This window comes from Melanotaenia boesemani, chromosome 6 (assembly GCF_017639745.1).
Source record: "Melanotaenia boesemani isolate fMelBoe1 chromosome 6, fMelBoe1.pri, whole genome shotgun sequence".
NCBI lineage: Eukaryota > Metazoa > Chordata > Actinopteri > Atheriniformes > Melanotaeniidae > Melanotaenia > Melanotaenia boesemani.
In genome coordinates, this window is record NC_055687.1 from 27,015,266 (window position 1) to 27,040,797 (window position 25,532).

A 25,532-nucleotide genomic window follows, 5' to 3' on the forward strand; every position below is an offset into this window, starting at 1 on the left:
ATATCCCAACCATACAGCAACTCGAACGGAGAGAAGCCTGTGGAAGCCTGGGGGAGCTCTCGGTAGGCAAAAAGCAGGAATGGCAATCAGCGATCCCAGTCCTTGCCAGTGTCATCCACAAACTTCCTCAACATCTTTTTCAGGGTTTGGTTAAATCTTCCAACTAAACCATCGGTCTGTGGGTGGTATGGCATAGTCTTAATTGCTGAAATGCCAAGCTGCTTATGGAAGAGTTGCATTAACCTGGAGGTGAAGTTTGTTCCTTGGTCAGTCACAATCTCATCTGGAATCCCCACCCTAGAAAACAGCTGTACTAATGCATGTACCACATTTGGGGCAGTAACGGAACGTAAGGAGAAGGCTTCTAGGAATCTAGTAGCATAGTCACACATGACCAGGATGTATTGGTTACCGCGACTGCTTTTCATCAGTGGGCCTACAATGTCCATAGCAATTCTGCAAAATGGAGTGGAAATTACTGGAAGGGGCTGAAGTAACCCTCTGTCTGACTTGCGAACAGCGCATGTTTTCTGGCATGTGGGGCAAGTGGCACAATAGTTTTGAACGTCAACATACATCAAGGGCCTGGTCTGTTTTATTGGTGGATGAAGCTATCTCTCTGCACAAGGTAACAATAGAGCAGACAGATATGTTAGATTAGAAGGAAATTATCTAAATTTAGAAACATCTTTTTGTTCAATAAAATGGTGACAGTCTTGTATAATGTGGCAAAAATTGACCTGGTTACAAGAAATCAATGCAGCATAACTTAATAGGATGAGATTCAGGGTAATGAGAGGCTGACATGGTGCATGGAGAGAACAAGGCATGTGAATGCTTCTTGTAGAAGCAGAAACTTGATTCTTTTAAAACATTTTCAAATTATGCCAAGAGTTTACTTCACTATTTGATTAAAAAAACAGTGAGCTGTGCATAGGTATGTGAATGTAAAGGCTGCATAAGTATCCTAACTGAGATCTAAAAACCTCCAATTAATTAAGCTTTTATTTGCAGTTGAATTTGTAGGCAAAGTTACGAGAGCTCCAGAGCATTAACACACAGCTGAATGCCCGTGTGACAGACTTCATTTAGACAACATATAATATTGCTTCCATTAGAAAGTCATAATGATGATTAATCAATTTGTTCAATTTAATACCCAGACCTGCAACAATGTACTTTCTCAGAATCCACACACCCTGCACAGCTCCTTAATTAGACAATGACTTTCTACTAATGCAAAAGTGGATTATTTGTGTCAGTCAGGGACAACAGAACTAATTCAAACAGGGAAAGGGATAAATTGCATGGCATAAAGAGCATTGCTCAGTTATTCATCAAGCAGCTGTCAGAAAGAAATGATCAACATTTTGGACTTTCTTCTTCACTCCCTGTGTACCTGAGGGTCAAACAAACAGCACCTAGAGACTATTTACATATGGACAGCAACTTTAACGGTTCAAATTTCTGGTTTTCCAGGAAGTTTTTACCAAACAAATAAAGAAAAACATTATGAAGTTCTCCATGTGCCAAAAATAAACCGTTACATGTAAAATTAACAATAACCCTTGAAATATGAGGAAACGCCAATGTGGTAAACTGCTTTTGTCTCTTGCTGTTGGCTCACACAGCTTGTGTTTTATTACAGATTACAGTTAGTGGGTTTTTCAGGTAGTCCAAAGTATAGCTCTGACTACCTCAAAAGCTTTCTCATACAGTATTTGGTGCTATATTGGCTGCAATGGTAGGATATGTATTATAGTTGAATGGATGAGTGACCAGAAAAACCTGTACACATTACAAAAAGGGGGGTGTCAAATCTACTCAACAGTTCCCCTGGGGAAGGACCGTTCATAGAACTAGGGCAGTTATTAGAACTGCGTTCTTAGAACTTCTCTGTCCGAATGCACCTATACAATCCAGTAAGTCCAGTTTAAAATACATAGTTGCAGCTGTATTTAAACCTTATGGATGAACCACTCCTTACAGCATTAACATATTCATGCTACTTCCTCCACAGGGATAAATATTCAATTAACCTTTTGAGCCATGGAAAATCTAATCAACTTCTTGAGTTTGATTAAAATCATTCCATCCCATCAGATTGCAAAAGTATTTATTGCTCTAATGAAGGCTTGCGCCACATTTTAGCATACAAACAGCAGACATGTCCACCAATCCAACAGCCGTCTGTCTGTCAATCATTAAAATGCAATTAACATTTAGCAATTAACAAAAAGAGATCAAAACAATCTAATCACTCAATTATTTTAAATTTCTTAAGGGAGCACTACAGTAAAATAACATTGAGTGCTCTCTGTGATATCCAACAATCACACTGTCCAGTTAGAGTAGGGAGTTGACGCAAAACAAACATGCATATGCAAACACATTTTCTGTGACAAAAGGATCCTCACCTCTGCAGATTGGCACTGGGAAATCCCACACTGACACACCGCCTGCACTGGTCACACAGGTGAGGAGGGAATGTCCATCCAGGACATAGCCTGTGACACACCGGTAACGGATCTTGTCACCTACGTTGAACTGAGTTCCATTCAGTATGCCTTTGGGTGGAACTCCCGGGTTGCCACATGAGCTGCTTCTCAGCTCTGCAAAAGGAAGAAGAAAAAATTGAAGTGAGCATTGTTTTTAGAAGACTAATCAAATTTGCACCTGGCATTGTTTATAATATTGATTTGACTACCAGTGTCTCTGGCACTGTTATTCATCTTAGATATTGTATGAGTGCAAAGCAAACACAAAGCCAATGCAAGCTACTATTCTATGCAAATCTTGCTCTATTGCTTATTTAGGACTGAAAAGCTGGAATTCATCTCAGAAGATGATACAATGCTTTGTCCAGGGAGTTCTGTAGCACTACACTAGTGTGTTACCCATCTCTTTGCATTAAAAATTCACTAAATAACATAAAGATACTGCTATGAGCAGCAACAAGGGGGAAAGAAAAACAAGTATATCAACAAAATGTAAGAGGAGAGAAAAAGGCAAGGTAGAAAAAAAGCAAGGGAGAAAAGAAAGGAGGAGCTATAGCTGCAGAAGATAAATGCTTTCTTGCTAGTACTTTAATGGCTGCTTTGCCGAACAATATAAGATCATATAATTAATAGTGCTGGGCACGTTAACGTTAATTTTTTATTTTTTTATTTTTTTTCTCGCTGGCCGCTGGCTTTGATGACAGAAACATGGCGTCCGTGTCTCCCATCCCTGCTGCAGCGGTGTGTCTGATGTAATCAGGAGAGAGCAAGTGTATTAAAATAAAGAGATTTTAAGAAAGAAGAAGAACCGACGTTTCTCTTTGTCTGTTAAAACCCATGCAGATGGACAGAACATCATGGTTTTTGGACGAGAAACTGCTCCCAAAAGACAATGAGAAACTTTTTATTTATTATTATTTTTTTTAATAACTGTGGTTTTAATTTAGGCAAGACAGCAAAGGTAAGACATGTTTTCTGACTTTTAAATTTAGCATAAATTTGGGTCTTCTTCTGCCTCTGGTTTGGTGAATGTTGGTCATAGTGAGATGAAACTTCCAGCTGTGGGATCTGTGAGATGTGAGCTTTCAGTAGAGGAGTCGTTTGTCCATGTTCATGGGGAGACATCATCTGTGTTTACATATTTTTCAGACTTTGTGTACCTGGCTTTTGAATTGTTTGTTGACTAAACTGTGTTTGGTGGTCACAGAAATGGTTTGACTGAGCTGTTAGCTGAGATTCTGGACTTCCTGTGGATACCACACATGTTTATAGTTACATCTACAGACCTGACGTTACACCGGGAAACAAGATGTTAACCCCTTAACTCCTGGTAGCGGAGGGTGCAGGTGCAGTCAAGCTAAAAATGAAAGTTTTGAGAATTTATAGGCCAGAAATCTGGATAATGAAGCACTAAAGCAGCATGGATGGAAGTTATTGTGCATATTGTGAATATTTCTCTCTCCTCACCACCTAGAACCTGTGAGATTCTAATCCTGCTTTTTGCCTGTTCAACTGATGTTGATATTCATCACATCTTGTTCCTTCTGTGTTTAGAAGGAAGCAGCTTCACAGCTATAAATTCATCCTGCTGACTTTTTGCCTGTTAGTTGTCAAATCCTGAACATTTCATCCTTCTTTCTCATAAATATTTGAATTTATAAATATATATGAAGAAATATTTTAACTGTTGGTGTTTAAAGAGAAAACTGATGCTAAATCTGTTTAGTGCAGGGGTCTGCAGCCTTTCCAATCCAAAGAGCCATTTTTCCCTCAGCCAGCTAAATAAAACTTCTTTAGAGCTCCAAAAAGGCAACTTAATATATATATTCTTAATGAAGAAACACATTTTTATTTCTATTTTTAGGTTAGGTTTTAAAATAAAGACAAACATAAAACCTTTATAAAAAGAGGATAGACAGACTTTCTTCTAAGGGATGTAGATATTTGTGGCATTGTGGGCATTGTGGAAGGTCCAGGGAGCCAATTGCGGCTCCAGAGTCGCAGGTTGGAGACCCCTGATGTAGTGTTTGCAAACCAAAATTTACTGCATTTTCTTTATATAACCGTATGCCTTCTTTAAACGGAAAGAGACATTTTGGGCATAACAATGCAATTTATTGTGATTAATCGAGTATGTCATGCAATTAATCGCGTTGTCCAGCACTAATAATTATATTTAGAAATCCATCTCCACAAAAACATCATGATGCTGAAAATGCACTAGTCATCAAACATCAATAATCAGATTACTTCAACTGATATTAGTCAGACTATATTACTTATATTGTTTACTAATGCTTTGTTACATTTGTAGTTCCACTTTTATTTATTTTATTGTTAATAGCAGACAGTAAAAGAGCAAGTAAACAAAAAAGAACAAATAAAACTTTATTGGAGCTCCTCTGACAAAAATTGCATATTTATTTTGTTTCTCAGTGTTAGTTAATGCCATGAAAAATGCACATATGATGCAGAGTTGTCTAGAAATTAACATGTTGTTTGCACATCTGTATAAATATTTATTATAGTAAATCCCTTGTAAAATTCAAAATCAAACAAATAAAATAATACAATGGAAATAGCAACAAAAGCATACCACCCCTCCTGTCGAACATGGTGGTGTTTGTGATGTAGTTTACACATGTATAATTTCCAGTGAGGACAAAATTCTGGCATTCATTTATTATTTCACTCCTGCTGTTACCCTGTTGCATTTGTCAAGCAAAAGTTTGGACACCCTCAACTAAAAATTCTCTGTGAATAGCTAAGTAACTAAAAGATAACCCCATTTCATTAAAAAACATTATGTTTTCTTTCTTTTACAATTTAAAAAAAATAGGAATCAATAGAAGATCTGCTTTGAGTAACTCCAACGCATCAACTAGTTAATAAGTTAATAAGTGGTTAACAGATAGTTAAATGATTAATAAAAAAAATAAATTTTATAGCAGTTTTTGTGTGTGGACACCTTTGGACACGAAGGACACCAGAGGGCACTAGATTAATTAACAGTCTAAAAGACATGAGACAGAAAAATAAACACTATAAAGATCTCGAATCTAAATTTGCTTTAACAACTGACTGAAAAAGCAGGTCAGGCCTGACCCTGACAGACCAGCACTGACTTTAAGGTGATACCTTCTGTTTGTTTTTTTTTTTCCATCCATGAACGATACATGCTCCTGCACCCTCACTCATTAACACTTGTAGTTTACTTGTGTCCTGGAGCTATAAAACCCAGTGGCCATTTTACGATTTTTAGACAGTACGTGTTAATCAAAAACACTGAAAATCCTGAAGAAAAAGATAATGTCTGACAAACCTGCAGTCTCAACAAACATTTTTGAAGCTAATGTTTGATTTCATGTTCCTCCCAAACAACAATTTGTGTCATATAATGCTAAGTACCATACGGTAAAATGAAATATAACAAGTAAATTTCTTTATTTAAAAGAATGCCCATAATAATAACAACAAAAGATACTTTAGTAATGCATTAGTGCTATTTTATCGATATACACACTTTAACATGGAATTTTAAATTAAATATAATTCCGCAAGAAGTTATCAACACCATGCTGATGTGTTCATTCACTGATTATGATCAGTGTGCTTGATGGAAAACCACTAAAAATGTTTTGATAGATAGATAGATATTTTTAATATTACTTTTTTGTTTTTTGTTTTTTTTTCATAGCCCTTTCAGACAACCATGTGATTTCTGTACAAAATATCCAAATCTGTTCTCTCAACCAACACTTTAGTATGGTATATGTCATTTTACTTCCAGTACTAGTTACACACTAATTGTTCAGCTTAGGGTCAAGATGAAAGCTGACTTGCAAGTACCTGCAAGTCATGCTGCAAATGAAGGATCTCAGGTGGCTGTTAAACAAAATAGTTTTCTTTAGAAATTATGTAAATCGGAACAATTGTTTAAATTGTCTTATTAATGATATACAATACATTTTAAATACTGAATAACTTTAAAAGACGCAATACTCAGTAAGATTTAAGTGTGATTCAGATTTCCCCTCCAGCCTGTTGCTGAACATACTGACAGATATGTAGATGAAGAAAATAATCACTTTTGACATGTACCATCTGTTTGTATGTGGTTTCAAAAAGCCAATCTCACACAAACATATCGTGTGCGTTAGAAGGATCAATGAAGAGACAGATGGAGAATAGGAATATGTGTATTTAATCTAATCCTGAGGTTGATGTTGCCAATAGACTCTGAAGTCAGATCATATTATATTAGTTTCCAGGAGTTACTTTTACAGTCCAATTAGTCCTCCACATTACACTGCTGATGCTCATAAATGCATCTTTTGTACATAAGGTTTTTAATGGATGCAAAATAAATTCTCATCTCAATTGCCAGCTTTTTATGATTATGAGTAAAATAAATCCCAAATGACTGCAATGAGTAAAGAGCTTTGCAACTGAAGAAATAATTTGACAAACATGTTAAATTATTGTTTTAAGAATGGTAAAAATGTATGCCGAGACCTATAAAATATTTATAAAGATCTAAAAAAGTTTTGTTCTAAAGTTACCTATACAAGTAACCCACAAAATCAGAGAAGCAAATTATACAAACTTAGGCATTTAGTGTCACACTAAATTTCATTCTTTATAAATAAACTGTGGTGTTGTGGGTAGATTTAGGGTACCAAACTGTGCACAGTCACTGAAATATGTATATATTCTTTTTAAAGCATTTAGAAGATCCAAACACTGCAGGTTCATAAAGACAAGTATGAATAATGATTAAGGCTGAGCTGATTAGCCTCTACATGCATGGAGAAAACTAATCCCACTAAACTGCTGTTCTAACTTGCTTTAAAGTTGTTGTGAAAATCAGCTATTTACTGGCAGCTGTAATAAACATAAATAAACATCCTTACATGGCACAGCACAATCCCTTGCAAAAAGATGGCTCATTGGGAATTTCAGAGTCTATGATATAGAAATTCATTTGTTTAAATAATCTGGAGCTCGCCAGAGTGTGACAAAGCACATCAAAGGCAATCTGAATATCTAATAACTCACCACAACAACCCTTTAAAGTTAGATTCAGAAAATGTTAGCTTTGAATTCAGCATGCTACTGAGCTGAAATAATCTGAAAGCATTAAAAAAAATTTTAAAAAATGTACAAGGTGAAAAATGGAGTGTCCATAACAGACATTATCTGCATGTCTTCATGGGAAGAAAAACAATCTAACATTTCACTTTCTGATTTGACTGTGATGCAAGTTGGAGGAATTCTAAGGGAAAGGGAATTCTAAATCAGAAATCTTTGTAGTGTATAGCATCGTCACACATTAAGATCATTGATAATCATAAAGTTAATAATATTTATAACATCTTGGGCACCATCAATTTAATTGGAACAATGGGCCTCATTCACCGACTACTTTTACAAACAAATTTGTTCTTAAATCCTTACAGACACTTTACAAAAATATTGGCCTTCACCAAAATCTTCGTTTCTTGGAGTCTTACGAATCTTATCTTACGAATATCTGAAAGCAAACCAGTTATTGCATTAAAAAACCACATCTTGAAATAATGCCACATCGGGTGAAAAATTATGCAAAGAAAATGTATTCTACAGTGTACAGTACCACTTCCCCTTTTGGCCACGGCACCAGAGAATGTCCACCTTGACGCGCTCAGGCTGCTGTTCAAGTTCAGGAGTATTTAATGATCTCTTTGTGTATAAAGCTGTTTTCATATTATTTGAATCTCACCCATGTGATTATTTATGATCAAGTAAACACTTTAAAAATGAGGAAATTATCTATAAATATCTTTATTGTTATTATTTATTTCTTCATTCTTCATTTCTTCATTCTGTTATTGTTCGTCTTCTGTTTCTCCTCTACATCTGTTTGCACATAACTCGTAAGTCATGACCGTCAGGCTGAAAAAAAAATGATGAATTTCTTAGCCTCAGACTTAAAAACTCTTAACTTATCTAAGTCACATTATTTGTATTCATACTTACAAGTGAAATTTGCTAATCATGCCCATGATGTCTCATGAGGACAGGCAGTGTCAATACATCCAGTTCTAGATTATACAGCATTAACAGATTACCATTATATGAATCAGTTTCAGACACATTAAACTGTTAAGTCTACTCACGGTGTAGGAGACTTCTTTAGGAAAAGCTCATTCACACCAGGCCGTGTGAGAGGGGTTTTGATATCAGGGTAAGGAAATTATTTATTGGAAAAGATCTAGTCTAATCTAAGCAACAGCTAACATCTTAAACCCTAAAGCGTTGATTAAATCACTTTAAACTTCCCCACAGGCTGTGTAGTAATGTCTTAAATGGCTTTGATCGCAGCTGCAGCCTGAAATTTATGTTCAGTTTATACACCTCTATGTTCAGGATCTGCTAATATTCATTCTGGACCAGCAATGCAATAAATCTTATATTGCTTTAATTGTAAAACTGCTACCGAATGATGACTCTAATGTGGACTTGAATAGGACACAAGGTAGGCTGCTAATTTTGCAGTGGTATTTTTTATTTGCCAAGACTGGCAGTGGTAAAATTATACAAATAATCAGTAAGATGTGTTGCAAAAAATAACAGGCCATTAGTGGACTCAAGACCAGTGGTAGAGCTACAATTTATCAGGGGGGCCATATACTAAGAAAAGAAACTATTTTGTTTCTCTCCCTAACACACACGGTCTCATACACTCCTAGAACTGTGGTCACATTAGAGAGACATGAGAAATAAAACATTTTTACATGAATAATCTGGATCACCAAGTGGAAATGTTTGCAACAAATAAAAAGTAAGTTGGTTTTGGGATGCAGTATGTGGAGCTGGATGTGATATTAGGGGGATCAGCTGCTTCTTCTCTTACCAGTTCTTGTTCACTGTCTGATGGTGGTGATAGATCTTGTGTCTATGACTTGTGTGGATGCCTTTAGCTTTGATTACGGCAGCATTCACTGTGGCATTGTTTCGATAATCTTCGGCAATGTCACAAGATTTATTTCCATCCAGTTTTTCACCAAGCTCTTGTATTGATGATGGGAAGTCAGGTATCAGCTGTCCTCATTATTTGGACTCATAATCTTGCTGAACCTAGGCCTGATCAACTGCAGCAAACCCAGACTGCCCCCAGAGGCTTGTAAAGTAGCTACTAGGCATGATGGATGCATCACTTCATCTGCCTCTCTTTTTACCCTAATGCTCCTGTCACTCTGGAATAGGGTAAATCTGGACTCATCAGATCACATGATCTTCTTCCATTGCTCCAAGTCCAATCTCTATGCTACTTAGTAAAGTGAAGTCCTTTTCTCCAGTTAGCCTCACTAATTAGTGGTTTTGTCATGGCTACACAGCTGTTCAGTCCCAATCCTTTGAGTTGCCTTCGCATTGTGCATGTGTAAATGCTCTTACTTTCACTATTAAATACAGCATGGAGTTCTACTGTTGTTTTTCTTTCAATTTGATATCACCACACTTCTTTCTCAAAGATGATGGTTCCCCATTATCCTTCCAGTTTTATATAATTGCATAGTTCCTAAAGCAATTTTCTGAATCTCCTTGGATGTTTTCTCTGCTCAATGCCAATGATGTGATCCTTCTTAAACAGACTGACATCTTTTCCAAGACCACAGGATGTGTCTTTCAACATGATTGTTTAAGAAATAAGAAGCTACTCATTGCATCAGTTAGGGTTAAAAAAAACTTGTTGCCAATTGCCAAAGATAATCACATATACAGTAATTATCCAATCAGAGGTTCGTTCTTATTTGTTCAGTTAAATCCTGGTGGTTACTTTTTTTTTCACCACTGATTTAAAAAAAAATAAAAAAAAGCAATAAAAAAATTGCTCACAAATTAAAACTTTATGTGCTCTTTACAGTGTTTGGATGATTCTCAAAAGCAGTTTGCACAGATGACCAGAACTTTGATTTTATCTGTGAAATGTTGAGACAATGAACAGATTGTGCTCAGCTAAACAAAAATGTGGTGACTGATACATATTTTTTTCCAGGTTAACAACACATTTTTGAAGAATTGTAACTGACCTCTTTAACTTTCCGTAAAGTTTCTATCCGAAGGGATGAAGCAACGAGTTACTAAACTTTTAAAAACAATAATAATACTGATTGTGCATCATTATACAGATATTCTGCCTATGCTTTGAAATACTAATAATAAATACTTTTACCAGTCTGACCCCAGTTATTTAAAAGAGCAAAATAAATAAATAAAATAAAAAAATATATATAAATTTAAAACTGACTCAAGGGAACTATCAGGCATACTAATTAGGAGCTGTTCTTTAGAGAGCTGTATAAAGGGGAAACAATCCATTCTTCCAAGTAAATGTTTAGAGAAACTTACCCCAAGTCACTAATTAAAAAGTAATAGATGCAACCCAATTTTAATTATGCCACACTGACTCGTTGCCCTTTGGTGTATGAAAAGTTAGAACTAATATCTCACACCGACATGACCTTCAAATTAATTCACACGAAAACATTGCTGATAAAAGCTGTTGCTTTGACTAAAGTTTTTCACTGTAATGAAATAAAAATCCAACTTTGTGCTTCAGTGTCAGCTTCCTGCTCAGTAAAACTGAAGATGAAACTTAAAAAAAGCACTTTAAATAACAGTATGCACTTAACTTGAATCAGGCTCTCAACAATTTTTTGAGGACCTGAAGAACCCTCTAAAGAGATGAAGTGTTGTAGTTACAGTGTTAGTCCTTAACAAGCAAGCAAGCATAGAGGACAGCTGTTAGGGAAAGATTATAAACTTAAAAACCTGTACAAACTTCAATTAAAAGCAGGAAAGAGTGCAAATGCCAGTGGAGTGTATAAAGGCTCACAAGGCATCACTTCACTTCAAACTAAAGTCTACATAAAACGATAGACTGTCCTTCACGTCCATTGGATTTTGCCACGGACAAAGTGGGCAAACACCCAGGGCACAATCTATGTAGGGCACACAAACAAAAATAGGAAGACATAAAAAAAAATCTATAATTTGCCCCAGACTACCTCTCTTTCTCATATCATTTTAGTAAAGTGTGCGACCGCTGAAAAACGTGATATAGAGGTGGTGCTGAAAGAACAGATGGGGAGCAGGGTGGATAGTAGATTCACCTCAGGATCTCACAGATAAATTAAAGTCAAGCATGTGTCACAAAATTCTTCCATATAAATAGTATTTCACTTATCATGTTTGGGCTATATACAAATACTATTACTGTACCAATACCTGTTATTATATTAACATGAATCTGCCGATCCAGGTGAATTAATTTATGTATTGTTGCCATGACGCTGAGTTGAAGGTGTTGCAGGATGGTAATGCTTTGATTCTCGAGTGGAGTGACAGATAAAGAGATTAAAAGGTCAAAGATTCCACCACTAGATCAGTTTAGAAAATGAATGAAGGAAGAGGAGAAATTGAGAAAAGATGAAGGTCTGCGGATTTGTCATATCTGTCATTGTCATGCCATAACTCAGTGTTATAATACAAGCCAGGACCACCCCGTTCATATCATTTCAAAACAACATTATTTAAGTAAAAACCATATCTGCAAAATATCAATGCAATGTTGCAAAGGGCTTTTCACATAGGTAAATATTTATATCCTGTTATTAAACTGAAAATAAAATGCTGTTTTGGATGCTATAATAATAACATGCTAATACAATGTCAATATATCTAGCTTTTGTAGAAAACTAATACTGATGGGGAAAAAAATCACAAGCCCACAGGATTTTGTCATAGCAAACAGTACACTGCCATTTTTGCTTACAATTCACATTCACAGACAATGGGAGTAAGACCAGCTTGCATTATCATCACAGTAGTAAAGAGTGAGTTATGTGAAATAGTAAATGAGGTAGCAGAGTGTGAAATTTCTCTGGGGCTGAGCTATTTATTTCACCTCTATATCTAATAACTCTGTAAGCCTTTGAAGAGGATGGAAGTTTGACGGAGTGGTAGTGTTTGTGAGCACATAAGCAGAACAGTTTCCCCACAGGAGCTGCCTGTGTGGAATGGCTTCCTGGCTAGATGCTTTACTGTCTGCTGAGCTGAGTATTCTTTTTATGGAGGAAAGAAGTAAAGACTGAAACATGTTGGACCCAGCAGCTGGTAAACAACAAATGCTTATATATGCATTCACAAACATGCTTTTCCGCCTCGGATGACACTCTGCCATGTCACACAGGGACACGTGAAAACATTTGGAAGAAAAGTGAAATTACATTTTCTGGATCAGCTGTCTTTTAAAGATCATTGAAATGGCATAGAGGCATGTTTTAGATAGGCTCTGTAATATTTTTTTTATAAATAAAAAAAATTCACCATAGGGCAAGCAGATAGCTTTGTTTACTTCATAGGCTGCATTCATGTAATTTAAAAATTACATGAATGCAGCCTATGAAATGAACATTAAAATATTAATTTAATAATTAATCATTAAATTAAATTTAAAAATACTTTATCCAAAAGGAAACTTATATATTTGAAGTAGTTCATATATAGATAGATAGATTTGGACCGCACTAGCTATTGTTAGCTTTCTGAAAAAGGCCCCATGTCTCTTTTCTCTTTAATTAATGTGGATTGACCCTTATGTTTTTAGGCTGCAGAAACACACTGGTAAGAGCTGTGAAGGTAGGCACTAATCAGTAATACAATGCACGGAAAAACTTCATAGATTGGCAGGCCGTTGAGAAATTAGATTCAGTTTGGATCTGCCCTTCACTGTGTCCTTCATTTACAGGTGCTGTAGATTCAAATCCAATTGCAGCCATGATTCAATCATCTCTGAGAGTCCTCAAGTATCACACATTCTTAGTCCCAAGAATGAGAGACACATACATATTCATGTGCAAGACACAGCTAACTAAATCACCATAAAAGGAAGGTATATAACAGTGACAGGGACTTACTATAGTTAGGAAAAAATGTTTTATGGATGAGGTTAATGAATATTTGTTCGTTTAAATTTCTCTAAAAGTTTCCAGAGGAAGAAAGTGGATGTGTGTAGTGAGAGTAAAACTGTTGGCCTTTAAAGTCAGATGTTTTACATAATTAATAAGAAGTCTTAAAAAATGTCTTATTTTTTTATGAAAATTTGTAATTTGTTATTCATTACATCATATTTTGCTATTAAAATTAAAGATAAAAGAAGTTGTACATGAAACACAGTCGTTATATATGCATGAAAACCAGCTTTAGGTCTCCACATCACACATACATTCCATGCTGGAACAGGATTGGGCTCCAACCTAGTTGTGATGTCAAAAGTTAACAGAAACACAACCTAAACTTGCTCTCCAGTGGTTAAAAACATAAAAAAATCGGTCATTTGTGTCTCTCAAAACTATACATTTTTAAGTTTTTTTGCCACAAAAACGGTTATGGCACCCTTTTCCGTATTTAGTGAATGGTGATACTGCCTTCCCCGTTTACTCTAATTCTTCTGTCCTGTGACCAGTCCTTTAACCCAGACAACAATTCTCAATGAAAAGCTTAATTTTACAATCTTTCCTGCAAATGGAAGTATGACAACAGCATGTATCACCTTTTTACTGTTTGCACCACTTGCCAGACAGTCAGAACTGAGGCTGCCAACAACTAAGGTGGCCATTTACGCTCCTAGAGAAGCAAGACAGTGATGCTAGTGGTCATGAAGCAGCTATGGTCATTAGCAACAGCAGCAGGTAGCAGACTGGCAACGTCAAGTTTTGCTAGCAATGTAAATGAAATATGTTTCTGATACCTCTACTTCCAAGTGACATCTTGTTAAATATGTTTGTTTGCATTCATTGCTGTGGCAGCCACAAATGCAGCTGCTTGGAGTAGCTGGATAACTTTTTCTCATAGCTTGTCTTAGCTCCTGATTTTATCTGTTTCTCAGTACACATACACATTAAGGCTCATTGTGCTCAACATTAAATGCATATACATACACCACCAGTTAAAAGTTTGAACACTCTATACCCATAAATCCTTGGGAAGTGTGTGCACATTTTGGCTCTTTATGAAGCACTAACAGTAAATATATATAAATATATATAAATGCATGCATCAACACAAAAAAGAAACCTGTGTCTTTATGCAGAGTTGCAGACCTGATGTGGGTTTCCAGATCCACATGTGAGCTTGCCATGCATCACATTCAAGATGGCAGTATGGTTATTTTATATTTACTGTAGTTCTTCTATAGTTTACATTTATATTTTAGCATTTTCTTGCTTTACTAGATACTGGGCATTCAGATCTAAAACTGCAAGACTCCTGAACAGCAAGTAGGTGCAAAGCCCATCTGAGACTATGAGGAGGGAGAGTCACCCACACTTTCTTCGCAGTTTTGCACAAACACAAGTTACTTCAGCCACTCTGCACTGTCTGCTCTGGCTGCCTCCTCTCCCCCTCTATTTTTCTAGCTCCTTGAAACACAACACTGGCTGTGTGAGAGTGTATAATAATATGCAATTGTGGAGGAATGAAACACAATGCAAATCATAAACATATTTGAGACTAACATAGGGCAAAATCCTGGACTTATTCTCAACATTTCATAATTAGAATAAGTTAAATTACATAGATTAGGATTATACTGGGTTCCAATTTAAACAGACTGCAATATGCTAAGAGTAGTGAATTTTAGACTCCATGTATAGACAGGCTGATGTAAGGCACACTCAGGTTCTTACCATATAAGGTTTTTAGTGTCTTAGGTGTCTTTGTGACTTCAGCACATGGACATCATATAAGTAAACATAATTGTCTCCATATGATTGGTCAACTCAGGGAATTTGAGGAATGTCTTTGTCTGAGAAGCTATTTTAAGTGCCTCACACATGTTTTCAGGGGGATTCTCAGAAACTGGCCAGAGACCTCACAGATTTACCTGCATAGATCTGTTTAAGATGTCACTTTTTTTAATAAACAATAATTTTTTATCAATTTTTATCAAGCTGGAGTCCAGCACTCTTCTTTTTACTTCTCAACTATTTTTTTCACATCACCTGCTTCCACGAATAAAATGCAAAATGGCATCACAGTCCAGAGATGAAGGTCACAACACAATGACGTCACCTCATCGTAGAAACAACACTTGGAAGTGAATTTGGAACTTTGCACTGCCATCAAGTGGAAGCGTTGCCTGACAACCATGCCAACATAAAGCACTCATGGGGAGTAACCTGGCAGTGACAATGTTTGAAATGGATGTGCCTTTTATTGTACAAAAAGTGAGCAAAAATGGGCCCCTAGTTATAGAGCCCCATTCCACAACTACTAGATTAACTATCCAAGAAGAGTAATGATGACTCAAACATCATTTTGGAGAAGCCGGTGACTTTAACATATTTATGCTGCACACTGGATACTGTGCTGTCCCACCAGGCTATTAAAAATGAATGATACTGTAGAACTAAGAGGATGAGCTGCACAGCATATGTCATGGTCTTAATATTACCATATCACAGCTTTGGCTCAATCCATAATCTGACTCCCACATTTTAAAAGTGACAACATAACTCAACTGGATGACCACAGAACAAAGGCACTGACATTTTGTGTCCTTTTTTGATGATATTCTTCACAGTCTGCTCTATTTTTAAGCATTATGTCAGTTTAAGTCAAAAGATTGAGAAAAAATATTGATCTAATTTAATCAATCAACACAGGTACGAATAAAAGATAAAGAAGGTCAGAAAAATGGGAGAAACAAGAGGAAGAGAAAGTGTACAGATGGAGAGGGGAAAGATCCTGGACAGGCGAGGTCTGGGGCAAGTGGGCAGACGAGGAGGGAGTAAGGGTGTGATGGGAGGGGGAGCAATGTGAGACGATGTCAGCCTGTTTGTGAACGAGACAATCACAAGAGAAAGTGAAGAAATATCTAAAACATACTAGAAGAAGAGAGGTGCTGACAAGTAGGAAAAAGATACAAGTAAGAGAGTACGAAAGAACATAAAATGAAAATGGAAGGAAAGAAAAACAATTAAAAAAAAAGAAAAGAATTAGCAACAGAAAAGAGAGAGTACACCTAATAGATCAAAGGGTAAAAAAGCAGGGGGCACGATGGTCACAGAGGGATAGGTCATATTTAGACAGTTCTCTACTGCACGCAGCTCTGCATCGACACAGATATCTCAGTACATCCATTAGTTCAGCTAATCCCATCGCCATCTGCCATGTTATTTCAGATGCACCTCTGGAGTGGCAAAGAAGGTTCAGGACATTGAGGGGAGGGATGTTGATTTGTAAAATACGGGATTAATTTGCTTAATTGGAGCACCTAATGTTTCCATAACTCAACAATGGAAGTCCCAGAGGTAATCAGATGGAGTAACTGTGATCACACTTCCCACTTCTAATAAGTGGTGTCTGCTTTCCAGGTTGGTGATTTTTTTTCCCTCCGAATGAAGACCCATTTATGAGAAGTTGCTTATGTTATATAAAAGACTGTTCCTTATATCAGTAAAGAACTAAAGAACAAAAAATGGTGCTGTTCTTACCTTCATAAGCTACCTTAAATCCATGAGCGCTTACTGCAAAGTCACTGGTAAGCCTCAGCGAAAAAATGGAACCAGAACTGGTAACAGGTGGAGGAATGGTAAATCCTGTTAACCTGCAGATAAGAGAAAGAGATTTTAGTACTGACGGTATGATTTCACACATATCATCACATTATAATGGATATGGTTCTAAGCAGTTGTATCACAAGCCTGAAATACAACTAATTAAATCAAATAAATCTTCAGGTTGATGGCCACCAAATAATTTGAGATATTATGAGAATATTAAGGTGATAAAAAAATTCCCTTAGCTGATACCACTTTTTAAAACCACAGAAATAAAAACAAAAGTTATTTCTAGCAATGACTGCCACTGCTCCCTAGATATATGTGAAAACAATTAGGCATATTTTTCTCCTTGACGTTAATCATTTTAACAGAAAACATCATTACATAGTTGGTATAGAAACCCAGCTTGTGTATGTGCCATTTCTGTATGTAAATCAGATTTTTTTGTTATTAATCTCAATTGGGAAATTAGACTTTACATTTTACCCATCTCCAGATTTTAGCAGGTTGCCATGGTTTGGCACCTAGAGAGCAGGTTGGGGATTAAGGGTGCTTGTTCATTGTGGACTTGATCCCAAGTCTTCCAGACCAAAGCCCACCTCTGTAACCACTAGGTTACCAGTCGCCCTCTCTTTTATACAAGTATACCAACAAATGATGACAGTCGAGAGACTTCACAACATGGGATAAAGGCTGTAATATTTTGTGTCTAATGAAACAGAACCGCCCTGAGAAATGTGATGCAATATATCGAGCTATAATATACTGGGTACTTTACAATCAAAACCTCGAGCGGGAGCCCGCCCTATTGTTTGATGATGTTTGAGGGCTCACAGCTGCATTGTAACAGGCTGATTCATTGCTGCATTTCAAATTAGGTGCAGATCCAAACAAATCCATTTACTTTCACGACGCCGTAAACAAGATGTGTTGCTGACCATTCCCCCACTTGCTAATGTTCTATCGACCTTCCAGTACTGTAAGCCAGGAAGCAGAGCCTGAAATCAACTTGTGTACAGAAAGTGTCCTATTTTATATTGTTGTCTTGTTTACTATTACTTCTTATTTCTAGTTTTGGAGCCATTTCTGTGACTGAATCTCCACTTGACTATAAGGAAGGTAAATAATGTCTGTGGCAGGTCAAACGTGGAAAAAAAAAATATATATATATATATTCTCCCAGTGGCAGCAAAAGAGAGAGAACGTGGTATTTACAGCTTCAATAGAGTTTCCAATTACAGCGCTGTGAACTGTGTAGTAAATAATTACCCCTTTTTCGCAGGTACCGCACAGTATGCCAAGATGCTGTTAAGCGTCACTCATGATGCAATTTTAAATACAGGAAACATAACTTAAATGTGTCCTTTTAGGAAGTGTGATCACTAAAAAGACCCTTGTACTTCATATAAAAGTAACTGCAGTGTAAATTAAAAGTGAAGGCAAGCTTTTGCTGAGCAGGATTAATCCTTGCCCATGTGGTTAAACCCAAAAATACCAGTAAGAGGAATGACACTGCCTATTATTGTCACTTTTTATCATTTTACATGTTAATTTTTCTGACCAATGACATTAGTATAGGCTATATTCAAACTGCCCACAATCTGAATATTGAAGGCAATGTCATAAGGGAAGGGAAGGGAAGGGAAGGTAAATTTACATACATATAGCATACTTCATACATAAGTCAACCCAATGTGCTGTACATGATCAAGAGAAAGAGATAAGAGAAAACATAGTGAGTTATATATAGGGAAGTCACAATTATTTTATTTCACGATTGGGATATTAAACAATTAATTAATTGTATAGGTAGACTGTATAGATCCTTACATCCCTTTCCAGAAAGAACAATATTCCAAATGGATAGATGGATCAGCACAACTTATGCATGATACTTTAACAAAGTTACACATCTACATGTTACAGAGAATACGAAATGCATGCATGGTAAACACAGAACACGCACACATAATACGAGCATGTAAAACAGTACCCATAAATACTCAGATTTATGGTTTGATCTGTTGTTTTTTACAATGCTGCCTGAAGCTCGGCACTAATCTTTGAATACTCATCTATGTTTCCAATGACAACAATTTTAGATTCAGAACTGGATCATAGATTCCCACCCAGTTTTCCAGTTGGTCTAATAGGATGTTTTGGTCAACTGTGTCAAATGCAGTACTGAGATTTGGCAGAACATGAACCGAATTTCTACCCCTATCTGTGTTTAGATAGATGTGGTTCAAGACTTTCACAAGAGAAGTTTCAGTGCTTCAAAACAATTGCTGTCTTAAGTCTTTATTATAGGACTTAAATTGCTTATTATTCAGGTGTCCAAATTGCTTTCTTCTGTGTTCCGACGTGGTTCAAAATAAACATGAAGGTAAAAAGTTAAAAGATTATGAAGTTGGCTCATGCGGTGCAGCCTGGAAAAATACCAAGAAGCAGTGCTTAGATACAAATGTCACACATGGACACATCAGCCTGTTCTGATTTTGTCTGTGTGCTAGAAAGTGTGTCATGTACCAAACAAGTATTTGGCCTGTCTTTCCCAACAAACACTCTCTAGTCATTTCAACAGGATGCCAGGAGTAAGAGGAGTGCATGGTACTATTTCTAAAAGGAAGTTATATATTTTCAATAAAACACAGTTTGATGTCAATTTATGAAGTTTTTAAAACTGCCCCCTTACCCAAAGTTTGGGTAGGAGGATCCATGGGTGCACTAATTATTGGCTGAGCAAAACAGAAAAGAAAAGGACAATCAGTGGGTCTAGAGTGCATGTTCACACAGGCGTCAATGGTACCCGCCAGCGTGAGCACAGTACAGTTACACACAGACGCTAAAACGCTTTGACCTCCAAGGGAAGTAGACCAAATGAACAATTCATTAGTTTTTCCATTAAATTAAAAAAGTTGCACATACTCTTTATTATGCTTTTTAGCATCAACAGTGAAAACAGAATGTGCTGGAGAGTGGGAAAAAGAATTGCTGCCATAGCAACATGTTATATAGAAAGACAGATCCAGGAGAGATAAGAGATGAGGTATTACAGCAACATAAAGGGTAGTGTAACATATGTGGACTGATGAAAGAAAGACAAGTCTTTCAGGCTCCTAAAAATCAAGCAAATATCTTAAATATGGTAAAGACATATTGTCATGACCATGAGCAAGGAAGATAAAAATGCCACATTTTAATAAAAAAAACTGGCCCCATGAATCATAAATTGAGAGACCTCATCTGCTTTATCTCATTTGTGACATACATACATCCCTGCATCTCAGGCTTGTAACACATTTCAAAAATAGTCTGGGATGGTAGAAATTTAAGGCTAGTAAAGAGGTTTAAAATAAAAATGAAAAAATTATGTAAAGACATAATGTCAAACACATAACATCAACAGGTGAGTACATTGAAAATTTGATACAAAAGCAGTATCCAGGAAAAGTTGAGTCTTTGAGGTGCATTGACGCAGTGGCTAAGATAGACTTTTATACATAATGTGGCCTAGGGGTGGGAAAGACAGGGGGAACCTTGTACTAAGAAGGGACATCACTGTGTAGGCACTTACTTACACAGCAGTGATAACTTTGGTCACATTAGAGAGACATGAGAAATAAAGCATCTTCAAATTAAAAATCTGGATTACTAAATGGAAATAGTTTCAACAAGTTCAAAGAGGTCCATAAAAAGGTAAGTTGGTTGTTTTGAGGCGCAGTATGTGGTTCTTGATGTGATAGTAGGGGAATCAATGGATTCTCCCCCTGGCAGTTTTTGGCAGTGCTAGAGTGGATCCATATGGCTCCTTGTTGGGAACCCCGACAGCTCTCAACATGTCCCTAGCTCAGCCTGATCTGTGTCCTTCCTCTTTACAAAAAGTAAGAAATACATTATCTTCCTTTCGTTTCATTGTTATATCTTCCTATATGAAATAAGACTGGTTAGAGGCAATATTTCTCCAGAATTGTATGCCATAGCTTATTGTTGTGCCAAACTGATTGCTTTGCCAAGAGAAGCTTTATGGATACCAGGCTACTCTTGATACTTAAGTATTATTCTTTATTTTTTAAGTTTTCTATTGCTGAATTTAAATATAAATGCTGGATCTGACAGAAAGTAGAGAGTGAAGAGAAGATAAAATAAGAGTTAAGAGGAAAAAAAGGAGACAAAGATACCACAGATTGAAAGCAACAGAATTAGCTGTTTAAACTAAACAGAACGACACAACCAGCTGCTACATCTGTAAGGAAACAGAAAACAGCCTACGCTATCTGCAAGAAAACATAGCTGACAATCATTGGGAGCACCTATTACAACACAGAACAGCTGGGGGACAAAACTTGAATCACAACAACAAAAACATCAGCAACAAAAAGAAAAAAACATAACTGTAGCTGTTTGTGATTAGAGGAATGAAAAGTGATTGTGTCAATGCAACTGGGCATTGCTTACTTATTTATTATTGAATGCAAGAGGCAGGTTAGGGGGGACCCAAGACCTGGGAGATCAGCAGCCACAAATCCCCACTTGCCCACCACAGGGATGACCAAGCTAGTCTCCTGTTTAAATTACACTATTAGCTTAATCAATGCTAAGTATCTTGGATACTCAGGTAGTCTGAGCATTATTTTAGTTTGCTTTTAGCTCCAAAGTGAAATCTTGCCCAAGTTGATGTGTAGTCCCTAATTACACTCACTCAAATCTAAATATAACATGGTCTCCCAACATTATAATCTAGTGCTACCATATAACTAGACAAGCACTGCTACGTAGCTTCAGGACAGATTATCGTTCGTCAACAAATGTATGAAAAAATTATTTAAATTTTTAAAATTAATGTTTGTTAAAGAAAAATGTTAAGGATTTTCCATATTTCTTCCTCTACAGTGCATATATTAGACCATTCAAGCAGTGTGGAGGACTTTCAGGATACAAGTCTAAACTAAACCAACATTATCGCCTTCAGACAGCATCGCATCAAGAACCATCATTCATCAATCGGTGATATGTCCACAGGCGAAAGAGTTCACTCTGGGAAGTGTTTGTCAAGCACTATAATACAATTTAAGTTTCATAAATGTCAAAACTATGCAAAATAGAAGCCTCATGTTAATCTTGTCCTTCTCTGGATTCTGAGGCATCCGGGATGGGCCATCACATGCTAAAAAAAAAGCTATTATAACCTGGCCAGTCAATATTCCAGATTCTTTTTAGGAAGACATGGACACTGTATACTGTGAACCAAAGATAAAAAGGACCCTCTAGACTGTAACAAGTCCAAAAGCCGGGCTCTGTGATAGTGTAGGGTTGTATCAGTGCCTTTGGCACAACTCATTTACACTTCTGTGATGGCAGCATTAATGCAAAAAAGTACTTTGAAATTTTACAGCTGAATATGCTGCCATCAAGATCACATCTTTTCCAAGGACATACATGTATTTTTCAACAGGACAACACAAACCGCCTTCTACATTTATTACATAGGCAAGGCTGCAGAAAAAGAGGGAACTTGTACTGGATTGCTGGTACCTGCTTGCAGTGCTGACCAGTCCACAAAAGAGAATTTGTGGACAGTTTCAAATGAAAAGTGCAACAGCATGAACTCGTATTTTATATACACCTTAAGAAAGGTTGCATCAAGAAAGGCACAGAATAACACCCTAAATGTTTCATTGCTTTGTATTTTTAAAGTTGAAACATTTTTCAAGGTTTGTGACAAGGAATGACAGCATTACAAAGGGGTAAAAGCTTTACAGTCACAACTTTCTTTGACATGTTGCAGGCTTGAAATACAAAAACGCATATAAACAGATACGGCTGAGAGGGCAAAACATAAAACATCATTGCTTTGACAGTATGAACTCAAGATTTTCCTTACAAAAAATACAATTCAACAGGTTAGTCTTCAACAGGGAAAAGACTGGTACCACAGAAAGTGGCAGTATGGACAATTCTGATCAATATTCTAACACAAACATTATCATACAAGCTGATTATGTGTCTATTTACTAGCATGACGGTTGTGTCTTTTACTCTTGAAAAAAAATATTTGCGAGCACTATTCTAAGCCAGAAATAGAATAAAAAACGTGAGGTTATTAAGAATTAATCTATTATATTAAAACAAACAATTTCAAGACTCTTGTGGATGTCTTTCTGTGCTTTAGCCTATTTTTATACCAATACACACACACACAGTGACCCGAGCATGTCTAACAAAAAGTCAACAAAAATCTCTCCATCATCTGGCATTCACGGCAGCTTGTTGCTCTGGCAACGGGAGCATCAGGTGAATGGTTGGAAAATGTCATTAACAATTAAACACCATGGGGCTTGCTGTCTTCTAAGACTCATGAGCTTGTAATTCAGATTCAAACACAAATCTGCACTAATATTATACCGCTATTTCAGATTATACAAATGAATTCAATGTTGGATTAGGCCCCACTCTTTCCTTAGACAGAGAGATGATTCACAAAGGTTAACAAAACAGAGTCCGGATTCATAAAAAATTAACAGCATTCTTTGAAAATAATGCTCTGCAAAATCTGTTTTAGGGTTGGCTGTAAGTCCATTACAGCAACTGTTAGAACAATAAAATGTAACATGTCAAATATGAAAAAAAAAAAAAAAAAAATCTGTCAATCTGACAACTATTTTTTTATAAATTTAATGTTAAAATATGTATGCCAATCTACAGAGCTGGCCCTGTGTTTCAGCAAATCATGAGAAAACCATCCAGTATTAATTTGTGTGTGTGTTTTTTTTATTATTATTAACTATTTATTTATTAAAATTTTTCGAACAAAGTACAATATTTCAGAGTGAATACAAGTGCTCCAACAATTTTAAACAAATACGACCTTTCATAACACTTGGTGCTGCTAGAATGTTTTTGCATTCAATGATTCTGTCACACATTGAATATTGTATCACATGTTGGTCCTTGGCAGGTGTAATCATAGAATCACTCTACAAAAAAATCACTTAAGGTCTTTGATAGAAAACCACTGTCATTCCACGTTTGTAATATTTTGAAAAAGTATAAGTTGTTGAGCTTCGAGAACTTCAAAAATTTTAAATTTGCTTGTTTGATGTACAAGGTGTTACATGGACTTGTCCCACCTCCCATGTCTGACTTTCTTAAAAAAAGGGGTGACAGTGGTCTTAGGACCAGGGCCTGCTCTAGAGGGGACTGTGAGGTCCCACACAGAAAAACAGCCTTTGGACAAAATGCTCTTTCTGTAAAGGCCAGCAAAATCTGGAACAGTCTTCCACTCTCCATAAGGGAGTGTCCGACATTATCTACCTTCAAAACTCAGCTCAAGCAGTGGTTTAAAGCAAACCAGTCCTGTAACCACTGACTTTTAACTTCTTAATAATGTCCAGTCTTGTGCTGTGCTCTTATTGTGATCTATTGTCCTGTCCATTGTCTTGTCATGTTTTTGTGTTACCTGCCTAGGGACTATGGATGCAAATTAGCATTGTTGCTATAATCCAGCATGATTACATCTGTCACTGACTGAAAAGATGTTCATTAATGTGCACTGTCCCTATTAAATAAATAAATAAATAAATAAAATAAATCCCCAGTAATGTTCCAAACATCTACACCTCCAGAACATGTGGAGAAGGGATCCTATTTCAGTTATACAGCTTAGACAGGATTCAGAGTAGTTACTTCGTATCTTGTAGAGATGAGTCAAGCAAACTATGTATAAGACTGAATTGTAATAGTTCCTGTCGGCTGTTATAGGAGAATGATTGAGAGCTACAACAAATCTTCCATTCAAAGTCCTTGAAGGCAGAATCAGTGTCCGTTTCCCACTTATGTTTTGCATTAGAAGCTGTATTTTCTGCCAGGCTCATTAGTCTGTTATAAGCATAGAATAAGAAGCCTTAATTTGTACTTTTTAATAGTTACAGTGATGCATGTGTGTGTCAGACAAACCTTGTATTTGAAAGTAAAAGAAAACATCAGCAGTCAAGACATGACATTTAGAGTAAATAAGTCATTAAGATTAAGATACCAGAGCGCATTGCTGCCCAAACAACTATGCACTTCCACCAAGCTGCAAGCCTACAGCAGGAGTTTATTACGTCAGTATTATTGGTGGGTCAACCATGACATTTTTTAAGGTTGGCAAACATCCATTATGAAAATAGTATAAATGAAGTACTTGATTTTAGTATCATTTTCTTTATATTTTAATCATATTTTATTATAACAAAAGAAAACTGTTATTATTTATGAATTATATTTCAAGTGCTCTTGCAGCCCCCCTGGTGGTGTGAGGGCCTCAAGTAATCAGTTTGCTTATGCCTTGGTCTGGCTCTGCTCATTTATCTTAAAAGCAATCGCTAACTGGCTATGTTCCATCTGGCTGTACGTTAGCTGAAGTGGTTGTACAAAAAAACTT

At 36.5% G+C, this 25,532-nt stretch overlaps 1 protein-coding gene across 1 annotated transcript in view; it reads right to left on the bottom strand.

The window, feature by feature from the left end:
* LOC121641592 (CUB and sushi domain-containing protein 3-like) overlaps positions 1–25,532 on the bottom strand; it is a 289,036-nt gene that overhangs the window by 225,315 nt on the left and 38,189 nt on the right. The window contains exons 3-4 of the mRNA XM_041987820.1: positions 17,039–17,151; positions 2,418–2,612 (exon numbers count right to left, since the gene is read on the bottom strand). Coding sequence (XP_041843754.1) covers positions 2,418–2,612; positions 17,039–17,151 — 308 coding nt within the window. The remainder of the gene's footprint in view (positions 1–2,417; positions 2,613–17,038; positions 17,152–25,532) is intronic.